Source organism: Dendropsophus ebraccatus, chromosome 3, assembly GCF_027789765.1.
Source record: "Dendropsophus ebraccatus isolate aDenEbr1 chromosome 3, aDenEbr1.pat, whole genome shotgun sequence".
In the NCBI taxonomy this organism is placed as follows: domain Eukaryota; kingdom Metazoa; phylum Chordata; class Amphibia; order Anura; family Hylidae; genus Dendropsophus; species Dendropsophus ebraccatus.
The window spans coordinates 143,334,445-143,346,087 of record NC_091456.1 but is presented as its reverse complement, the minus strand read 5'-3'; the positions used below and the strand labels follow the sequence as shown (position 1 = coordinate 143,346,087).

At 45.0% G+C, this 11,643-nt stretch overlaps 1 protein-coding gene across 3 annotated transcripts in view; it reads left to right on the top strand.

The window, feature by feature from the left end:
• The window catches only part of MSH3 (mutS homolog 3), a 103,879-nt gene that overhangs the window by 7,117 nt on the left and 85,119 nt on the right, over positions 1 to 11,643 (top strand). For all 3 annotated transcript variants that reach the window (XM_069962845.1, XM_069962846.1, XM_069962844.1), the window contains exons 4-8: positions 760 to 978; positions 5,584 to 5,700; positions 6,250 to 6,369; positions 7,347 to 7,493; positions 8,740 to 8,906. In XM_069962845.1, coding sequence (XP_069818946.1) covers positions 760 to 978; positions 5,584 to 5,700; positions 6,250 to 6,369; positions 7,347 to 7,493; positions 8,740 to 8,906 — 770 coding nt within the window. The remainder of the gene's footprint in view (positions 1 to 759; positions 979 to 5,583; positions 5,701 to 6,249; positions 6,370 to 7,346; positions 7,494 to 8,739; positions 8,907 to 11,643) is intronic.

Genomic DNA, 11,643 nt, shown 5'->3' with positions numbered 1-11,643 from the left:
AGATACTGAAAATTAGCAATAGACAGATGGTTCCCTCATTTTCAAGTTTTCGTTCCTATGTGTTTCAGTGTGTATCACATGTCTTCATCAGGCTGTTGAAACCCTGATGAAGATGTGCAATGCACATTGAAACATATTGCTGTGTAATTTTTTTTTTTTTTTTTTTTAATAAACCTCTCTATGACTTTAACCATATTGATACACTTGAGGCATAATTTTATGCTTTTGTTGGATGAGCAGCAGTCAGATATACCTATTGTTATGGTATCAAAGCTAATACATGACATGTTACTTTCCACCTATAAATTTTGTTGGAACATCTCCTGGAAATTTTTCAATCTATTGTGATCTGGGCGATTGCGGTTAATGTCCTTTTTTGCTGTCACCCGTAATTTATATAGGCCTCTGTAAATCCTAATCCTAGTCTTAATCTATTTAAATACTGTAGTAGATATAGGTCAGGAGAGTGATCGGCTTGCTAATGTGAGTGATGTTCCTGTATACTCCTCAAACAGTTATATAGCCTGAGGTTTCATCCATGTCAAGTAAATTACAGAATGAGACAGCAGATGTATCAGGACCAGCATTTCAGTCAGTCCAGTGGAATCTGCTTCTTACTTTACTCTCTCTTCTTGGTTGTGCCACTTGCCTCAGAAAGCTGATAGCAGAGATTAAAGTCGACATATTGCATATAAGATCAGAATGAAGTCTAAGCTATATTATTTGAAATTACTATATTTTGGGGGCATTGTCTTGCAGGCTGAAAAAGTGTCCTTGAGGACTTCAACCAAACTTCCTTCTTCCAAACCCCAAGAGCAAAGTACAAATTCTTCAGAAGCAAAGAACCCCAACCGCAGAACTAAAAGTATATATACACCTCTTGAGGAGCAGTACATGGAAATTAAGGAAAAACATAAGGATGCCATTTTGTGTGTAGAATGTGGATATAAATACAGGTTCTTTGGAGAGGATGCTGAGGTCAGTAACACTGCAGTTTAGAAGTGGTGGACACATGCCTGTAGGTCTGGGTGATATGGCCAAAAAATAAAATCAGTTTTTTATTTTTTTTTAACATTATGGACAATTTAAATCTTTTTTTTTTTTTTTTGCAATCTGTACTATCACTATTCTTTCCTGCAGTAACCCTCCCCTCCCCTTAGAAGCAACGAAAGGAGAGCTGTCAGTGTTTGTATACTGTGGGCTGTGTCTGTATGCTGTATACACAACACCAGGGCTGTCAGTGTACATGAAGGGAGACTGCCACAGTATATGCAGACTCTGTGGCAGAGCAGCAGGACTTGCACATTGTATACAGACACTGCACTACCACAGTATATACTGACTCTATATAGGTCCAAAAAAACAGACGAGTCAGCTCACCCTTGCTAGAAGTGCATGTAACCCTTGGTGAACCACGGATGTAAGCGGGCCGAATCCCGTCTACTAGACAGTCCAAATAGAAAAGAAAGGGTTATCCAGCTCTAACAAGTACATTAAAAAATGTAGTTCTATTCCAAAGAATACAAAAATATAATGTTTAAAAACACATGGATATCCACGGTAACCCCACAGTGACTCCACAGTGACTCTTTATGTACTAGGGCGGTCTTCTTCATGTACACAGACAGCCCTGGTGCTGCACTGGCATGTGTCACCTACTGGCAGCAGGAGGCCACCTGTAACCGCACTGTTCCAGCCCTCATCTCGTTGTTCCCCCTGCAAGAGGAGCGTGCAATTTATTTATTTTTTTTTTAATCGAATTTATGATTTTATCCTATCAATTTTCAAATTAAGGGCAAATTATTCACCCAGCCCTACATACCAGTCATGCTTTTGTGTTTTAACAATTGTAAAACCCTGACATACTGTATGTCCTTGTAATTTATAACATGTATATTTATGTGTGTATACACATATGTATATATGTGTGTGTATATATATATATATATATATATATATATATATATTTTTTTTTTACCCTATAGAATAGAAGATAACAAGCTGATCGTTGGGGGTCTGACCACGGGGAAGGGCTTCAGGTGCCCAATCCCCTCTCTTAGCTGATGACTGTTTACAAAGTTATAAGCTCATGCTTTCCTTTCAAGCTCAAGAGTCATGAAGGCTGAGTTGCAGCATGCTCACCTTCTCCCTCTCCCACTCCTCCCTGCTTGGCTTGCTCATCAATCATGCAGAGCAGGGAGTGTGGGAAAGTAAGAATCTATGCATGCTGCAGTTAAAGCGACTCTGTACCGACAATCTGACCCCCCCAAACCACTTGTACCTTCAGATAGCTGCTTTTAATCCAAGATCTGTCCTGCGGTCCGTTTGGCAGGTGATGCAGTTATTGTCCTAAAAAAAACTTTTAAAATTGAAGCCCCATGCCAAACGTGAGTATCTGTGCCCTAACTTTGCACAACCTATCTTTCCCTCCTCCCCACCCTCTTCATCATTAGAAATGCTGCAGGCAGATTGCCTTCTATTCCCCACCTGTGGCAGCCCGGCACATGGGCTGGATCGTTAAGGACCTGTGCAATGTTCAGCATGAAGAAAATGTTTCAGTGGCATTCCTAATGATGAAGAGGGTGGAGAGGAGGGACAGAGGGGTGGTGCAAAGTTAGGGCACAGATACTCCAATTTGGCACGGGCTTCAAATTTAAAAGTATTTTTTTTTTTAAGGACAACAACTGCATCACCTGCCGAACGGACCGCAGGACAGATCTTGGTTTAAAAGCAGCTATCCGAAGGTACAAGTGGTTTGGGGGGAGGGTATGATTGTGGGTACAGAGTTGCTTTAAGCATGTCACCTGTGCGCATGAGTAAGGAAGCCCCGCCTTCCGAAACGTTGCGCGGCAGGGAGAGGACGCCTAACCTCTAGCTACCTCCAGTGTTCTGACTACACACAGCCGAATCTCGACTATTGCATCCAATAAAAGAGTCAAGATGAAGACTACTGAAATGTGAGTGTACTTTTCCTTATATCGCACACTCACTACAGAAGGTTACATTGTGTTGTGGGATACCTGTATCATTGGACTGTTACATGCCAAAGAAGTGGGAGTTGGCGGTATCCACGTTAATTGCTCACAATTGAGCTTACCTGTGGTCCGAAGCCAGACATTGCGCTTTGTTGCTTTAAGCATGGCCTCTATTATTCAAGCCTAGAACAAAAGCATGATTTTATAACTTTGCAATCATCTTAGAGTCAGTTATCCTTATTATTATTATTGTTTTATTCACCCATTGGTTATCTGACCATGTCTGCAGCTCTATGCATGACATAGAGCTGTTTAATTTATTTAGCACCTAAACCAAGTTTTCATATTATAGAATAACTAGTCAGATTTTTTATCCAAAAGCCAGGAAAAGCTGGGTAAGAATCCATGGGAAGCAGTAATTGTCAAATATACTTAGTTAAGTAGATTTACCTTTCTGGATCTTGGGAAAGCTGGGTAACCAACAGCATGGAGGTATAATAGAGACAGCCAAACATTAAGTCTACCTCAGAAAACCAGGAAAGCTAGGAAACTCGCCCACACTTGCTAACACTATCTATATAGAGAATGTGTTTGGCTCCACAAGACTTGGAATTCATCATGTGCCACTTGCCTAGACTGTCAGTGAAAAACCTCTCCTACCTAAATGGGCAATACTGACATTCAGGCACCTGGGGAAGCAGGGTTATACTTTCTGTAGGCCGGCAGTGGATGCCACAATAAGTATAAACTAACAGTGTATTAGCCGGTCCTCTGACGAAGATAAAGGAAGAGGTATTTCTTTGTTGGGCAGATGTCTTGCTTTATAACTTTACATTATGGCATGGACCCCCAATTCACAAGCAAAATGAATTAAACCAAAGAACTTGGTCTGGGCGATTATTGTTAAAAAATACAAATAAATATGGCCTTGATTAACCAACCTGATCTTCTGCATGATGATTATTATTATTATTTACTCATTCCCAATTTATTTATAACCTTGCTATAAGGCTTTCCCAGTTGTCATGTGACAAAAGAAAGTAGCTGTGACCCGTAATCTGTCTCGTGACGTTCCTTGTCTGTGGTTCTACAGCAGTTGTAAAGCTACTCCTGCAAGGGCATGCTGGGAGTTAGGGTATGTTGGGATTATGGTATACAGCACCGTGGCTGGGCTATGTATATACTGACCCCTCTGGATGTGGCTTGCAAAACGGATGTAACTTATAAAAGGTCATAATAATCTTTCAATAATCGTAATCAAGATTACATGTTCAATTAATTGTTATGTTGCTTTAGGCCATAATCGCCTAGTCCTACAAAGAACACAAAATAGAGACACAACACATTGTAATCAGTTGTAAAATGGTCACAATTTTATTTAAAATCACATGACACAAAAAAAATAGCAGACTCACAAAGAATCACCCTCCAACACTCAGGTGGGGAAAAAAACCCTGTGGAGGAAACCTTGAGGGACCCATGGCTGGAGGTTTACCCCTCCCCTGGGCTTAAAGGGTAATACCAATATAACATAGTGCACCAATTTGTACATTTTTCTGATTTATAGACAGTATAACAAACATAGCCTATAAATATACTACACCAGATCTAAGGGAGATCTGGCTGCCATATCTGTCACCTTATTAGTGGCTGGGTGATTAGTGGCTGATAATTAGGTAGATAAAGAGATATAAAATAGATACCAGGTCATCCCCAAGTGGGTCGTCCCGTGTAATAGAAGGCAACGATCAGCCAACATGAACGATGTCGGCTGATCGTTGCTGTCGTTTGTCTTTCAACATGTTGAAAGGAATACAACTGTAATAGCAACGATCTGCTGCCATCGCTCCGTGGAATAGAAGCGACGGCAGCAGACAGCCGCTATCCTCTCTGGGGGGCCTGGACCATCTAGCGATCATCCGGGCAGCTCCCCGCAGCCTCCCCTGCACTCACCCACTCGCTGCCTCCGTGTGTAATAGCGGCGGCAGCGAGTGGGGAACGAGCTGACAGCACTCCTTTGCTTCTCCAGTCGGCCCGTGTAATAGGGGCTTTAGTGACCACTATGTTTGCCACCATACTGAATAAAATCCTATACTATGCCAATACCACTATCCCCTATACAGTGACCATATATTGGTAGATAGCAGCTCTGCACAGGCTCTTCAGGCCATACGAATGCTGACACTAACTCTCAAGTGACCTCTTCTCTGATCACAATTTTTTTGATCAGATCATTTTTTTTCCATCCGGCCCAAGCCACATTTCTTTTCTGCAGAATGTACCAGAAAAACATATTAGGTTCCTTGCTGCAGCACATATAGTATTAGGGTGTTAGGTCCCCCATAAGGGTGTTAGGTCCCCCTGTGCCCCCAGGAGCACTTGCCTGGGTTTGCTCGGTGCTGACATAAGCCCAGTCTTTGACAGCATGGATGGATGAGTAGCTCCTTGTACGTAGTGTGGTGGCTAGCCATGGCTGTATATGTTCTATATATCCAGTAGCTGATGATTACTCATCATAACCCATGACTTTCAGTCTTTTCTAGTAATACTGTCACAGTCTTTCTATGGACCGTTCACATTGGAGCTTCTCCTTTGTAACCATTTACAGATCGCAGCTCGGGAACTGAACATTTATTGCCACCTAGACCACAACTTTATGACAGCAAGTATTCCCACCCACAGGTTATATGTCCACGTCAGACGGCTGGTCGCAAAAGGCTTTAAAGTAAGATTATGTTTATTATTCTACTTATACTATATTTATTCTACTTATATTATTGTCAATTAAAAATGTACCAGGATGTCTATGTTCACGTGCAGTATTTTGGGCATTTGAAAAAAAATAAAAAATTCTATTGTTCTATTGAGCCCAGTAAAGAAACAACTGGTAATCCACATTCAGTAAAATGCTTTATTTGCAATTAAAGATAAACTGTATGTTGCCGTGAGTCAGTCCTGACACGCATGTCATAGGTTTGCCATCACGGCCCTATGGGAACAAAACTGCAGGTAAGAGGCTTTTTTTTTTTCTTTTGAAAAACGGTTGATTTTTCTTTAATCTGAAAAACAAAGTGTACACATAGCCTAAAAGTTAAAAATAAATAAATAACTACAAGACCTGCAGGTAATGTGGAAGTATATCAGTAGTAGTCTCTTTAGCCTTCTGGATGGCTTATGATTTGTACTGGTGTTAGAATGTCCTTCCATAGCTCTCCATTAGATGGTGGTATAACATTACTGTCAATGTCTCACTTTACATATTTTTTTATTCCAGGTTGGAGTTGTAAAACAAACAGAAACTACAGCGCTGAAGGCTGCTGGCGAGAACAAAAATTCTTTATTTACTCGGCAGCTCACAGCCTTATACACAAAATCAACACTCATTGGGGAAGATATCCTTTTACCTAAATGGGCACTGTCACCTAAAAAACTTTTGACACGTCTGTGTGATTGTTAGTTGGGATCTGTGTGTTTAGACTTGTACTGATCATTAGATAGGCCTGGGAGCAGCACCATGTATATGGAGTGTAGACTGTGGGGATATTTATGAAGGCCACGCCACAGGTGAATGCCAGAGAGAAGATGCAGATTCGCCTTTTCTACCTGGCCTAACCCCCCGCAGAAATCTACACCTGCCTGGCTGTATGACGTGCGCCTGTTAGTGAATTGGTAAGACTTCATAAAGGTCCCCCTATGTGGAGTAAAGCAGTCAGCTGCGCCTTTCTCCTGGCTCTACCAATTAGTGCAAGTATGAAAAGTATTAAAATGTCTCTTGGATATATCCAACTTTTTTTTAAAATTTTTATTTAAAGGGACCTACTTGAAGGTTGTTGTTGAACTGCTATTGACTTACAATAAATACATTGGTCCACACATTAGCCTATTTAAGAACTTACGCCTGTTAGTAAAGCTGGCCGGCCCTGTGTCTGGTGCAGACACTGAGGTACAAATCTACATCTGCTCAGGGGCAGGTGTTGATTTGTATGATTCACTCCTCCTCCACGCCTTGCCCTGCCTGCCCATTAGGCAAGCGGGGGGGGGGGGGGTACGGCTGGCATACGCCAGGGCGCATCCTTGATAAATCTCCCCCATAGAGTTGCAGAATACATTTTTTGCAGTGAGCTGTAAATAACATACTGAATGCCTCAATTGTATGGTAGAAATGTGTTGTCAACCTATTTTTATTGGTTTGCCTACGAAAGAAGGTCTATTAGGATGTTCCTGCCATATTACAGCTGTGTGCAGGTGCTGTATATGAAAAGCAAAAAATGGAGATGACCACCTAAGCTGATCTCAAAGCAAGATGAAAAATATGGCCTCTAAATTGGTCATGAAGTCAAGTTGGTGACATCTTCCTTAGCGATCATAAATGTGAACCCATTGATCAACATTGATGATTCTGTAGAGGTTGAGAAAATCACGACTGACACCCCATGTAGCTACCTGCTATGCATTTCTGAAATGTCAGCCGAGAAGTCTAAAACTAAGAAGGCTGATAATGTTATATTTGGCCTAATGGTAAGAATCATTTCTGTTTTTTATGACATTTTACACAAGGGTTAAACTGATTGAAATGTAGTTCATTGTACTATACCAGTTAAAGGGGTAGTGCAGCGGTAAAGAATTATTCACAGAATAACACACATTACAAAGTTATACAACTTTGTAATGTATGTTATGTCTGTGAATGGCCCCCTTCCCCGTGTCCCACCACCCCCACCCGTGTACCCGGAAGTGTGGTGCGCTATACATACCTGTCACGTGCCGACTCGTCTCCGATCTTCAGTCAGTGAAGCCATCTTCGGATGGCCGGGCCGAATCCCTCCGACTGTCCCGAGTGTCGGCCGCCCTCTGCCGTGTTATTGGCTGCTCATCCGCGATTGGCTGAGCATAACTGTGCTCAGCCAATCGCGGCTAAGCAGCCGATGACGCATGCCGCGTCATCAGCTGCTCAGCCGCGCTTGACTGAGCCAAACTGTGCTCAGCCAATCGCGGCTGAGCATCTGATGACGCTGAAGAGGGTGGCCGGCACTCAGGACGCTCAGAGGGATTCGGCCCGGCCGCCCGAAGACGACATCTCTGACTGAAGATCGGAGACGAGTCGGCATGTGACAGGTATGTATAGCGCACCACACTTCCGGGTACACGGGTGGGGGTGGTGGGACACGGGGAAGGGGGCCATTCACAGACATAACATACATTACAAAGTTGTATAACTTTGTAATGTGTGTTATTCTGTGAATAATTCTTTACCGCCGCACTACCCCTTTAAAGGGTCTACCCTCGATTACAAAAAGCAAAGCTACTGTCTTGCAAACAACGCACCACCACCACTGTCCTCAGGTTGTGTGTGGTATTACAATTTGGCTACATTCACCTTAATTGGACTTAACTGCAAAACCTGCACCAAAACTGAGCCTAGTTTGCATAAAGTATGGATTAGGCATGGCCTTAAAAAGGTAGTGTCCGAAAGATAATTCCGCACAGGGTGCAATCTACCCTAAGTCCAACCCTGTCTTTGACGTTGTCCATCTGAGCGTCAAAAACCCAACATAATGAATCCACTAAACTAATGTGACAGGGACCTGACGTGTTTGTTTCGTACAGACCTGTTCCTCCATGTACTCTAAAGGTAGGTTCACAGCCCACACCTTCATAGCAGTCCTTAGAATAGTGCGGTCCAATGCACCATGTACTACGTGACTGACTAAGATATAGGCCAGTAATACTACTTATTATCATTAACAAGTCTTCTCTTTTCCAGGCTGTTCAGCCTTCTACAGGAGAGGTGATGAATGATAGTTTTCCAGACTCTAAATCACGCTCTGAGTTGGAGACAAGAATATTACGTTTGCAGCCGGCTGAAATTCTCCTTCCCTCTGAGATTTCGGAAGGAACTGAAAAGCTGATCAACAGCATAACAGCAGGCTGGTAAGTCTGTAGGGTAATGCTGGGTGTACGGAACATTAATAAAGGACAACTCCCGCGGGACCCCCCCAAAAAAACAAAACACAGACACACACAGACACCATACTCACCATCCCTCCGGTGACGATCGCCACTTGATTCGCCCACCGTCCGCCTCTCCGTCGCCGCCGTCCACCCACCGTCCAGGGATGTCTCTGATTTCCGGGTCCTGGGGATGGAAAAGGCTGCCAGTGCGCTTGCGCATCGGCAGCCTTTTCATTGGCTGGAGCGCATCACATGGCTTCCAGCAACCTCAGCCAATCAGGGCTGAGCAAGCTGGAATGTGATGCGCTCCAGCCAATGAAAAGGCTGCTGGTGCGCATGTGCACCAGCAGCCTTTTCCATCCCATTCACCATCCCTCCGGTGACGATCGCCACTTGATTCGCCCACCGTCCGCCTCTCCGTCGCCGCCGTCCACCCACCGTCCAGGGATGTCTCTGATTTCCGGGTCCTGGGGATGGAAAAGGCTGCCAGTGCGCTTGCGCATCGGCAGCCTTTTCATTGGCTGGAGCGCATCACATGGCTTCCAGCAACCTCAGCCAATCAGGGCTGAGCAAGCTGGAATGTGATGCGCTCCAGCCAATGAAAAGGCTGCTGGTGCGCATGTGCACCAGCAGCCTTTTCCATCCCATTCACTTTCTATGAAGATGCCGAGGAGGAAGAAGACCCAGACCGCCCCCGGCTCTGACGTCGTCGTCACCAGATGCCGCCCGGGAGAAGAGGACCGTGACGATCGTAATAGGTAATGTATAAATTCTCTAACTTCCGGGGGGGGGGGGTCGGGGGTCCGATAGTGGGGGAAGGGGGCCAAACCAGTTATTTAGCCACATTACAAAGTTATATAACTTTGTAATGTGTGTTAAATAAGCTAAAAAATGTTTTTGTGGGAGTTGTCCTTTAAAGGGAACCATTCACCCCGTGGCCCCCGTTAGAAACAGACAAACAGTTACATAAAGGTCAATATACTTACCATATCGCTCCCGGTCCCGTCCCGGATCTCGTTGTTGACACGGAGAAATCGCCGATTCTTCTTCTCCCGCCCATTATGGTAATGAGCTGAGATGAGTCCAACGTCCATAGGAAACGACGGACGAGTCCAACTTATTCATGAGGTCCTCTTCTCGTCGCCGCCCATCCACGCCTCCTGGAACTTGATTGACGTCTTCAGTCTTCAGTCTCCTCACGAATTCCCGCGCAGGCGCCGTTGCGAAGGTCTCGTCATCTATTCTGCGCCTGCGCGGTAAACAGGATACGTGCTTGTGACGTTCCTGTGTACTGCGCATGCGCGAAGTCCAACACGTCACTTCAGCTCTGACAATCGGCGCACGCGCAGTAAACATTGAAGCTGTGGAGCGGCTTCAATTGTGAACTGCGCATGCGCCGAAAACGTCCGTCACGGCGCCTGCGCGGGATCCGGCGAGAAGAAAGAAGACGAGAAGGAAGAAGACCCGGCGTCAATCAAGTGTCGGAGGCGGGGAGAAGGCTGGACTTCGGGCCGGTGGCGCTCATTACCATAATGGGCGCGAGAAGAAGAATCGGCGATTTCTCCGTGTCAACAACGAGATCCGGGACGGGACCGGGAGCGATATGGTAAGTATATTGACCTTTATGTAACTGTTTGTCTGTTTCTAACGGGGGCCACGGGGTGAATGGTTCCCTTTAACTAGAGAGTTAGTAGACATCTGGGATTACACCACATGTACACTTGGTGGCGCTGTGCTCTAATAAACTTTACAAGAGTTGTATGAATATCATGATCGTATGTAGTTACTGAATGATGAATGTTGAATGACTTTACCAGCAGAGGTGCCCCCCATGAACTAATAATGCCCCCAGAGGTGCCCCCATGAACTAATAATGCCCCCAGAGGTGCCCCCATATACTAATAATGCCCCCAGAGGTGCCCCCCATGAACTAATAATGCCCCCAGAGGTGCCCCCATGAACTAATAATGTCCCCAGAGGTGGCCCCCATATACTAATAATGCCCCCAGAGGTGCCCCCCATGAACTAATAATGCCCCCAGAGGTGCCCCCATGAACTAATAATGCCCCCAGAGGTGCCCCCATATACTAATAATGCCCCCAGAGGTGCCCCCCATGAACTAATAATGCCCCCAGAGGTGCCCCCATGAACTAATAATGCCCCCAGAGGTGGCCCCCATATACTAATAATGCCCCCAGAGGTGGCCCCCATATACTAATAATGCCCCCATGAACTAATAATGCCCCCAGAGGTGCCCCTATATACTAATAATGCCCCCAGAGGTGCCCCTTTATGGACTAATAATGCCCCCAGAGGTGTCCCCATGAACTAATAATGCCCCCAGAGGTGCCCCTATATACTAATAATGCCCCCAGAGGTGCCCCCATGAGCTAATAATGCCCCCAGAGGTGCCCCCATGAACTAATAATGCCCCCAGAGGTGGCCCCCATATACTAATAATGCCCCCAGAGGTGCCCCCATACACTAATAATTCCCCCAGAGGTGCCCCCATAACTAATAATGCCCCTAGAGGTGCCCCCATATACTAATAATGCCCCCAGAGGTGCCCCCATGAGCTAATAATGCCCCCAGAGGTGGCCCCCATATACTAATATACTAATAATGCCCCCAGAGGTGCCCCCATATACTAATAATGCCCCCAGAGGTGCCCCCATATACTAATAATGCCCCCAGAGGGGCCCCCATATACTAATAA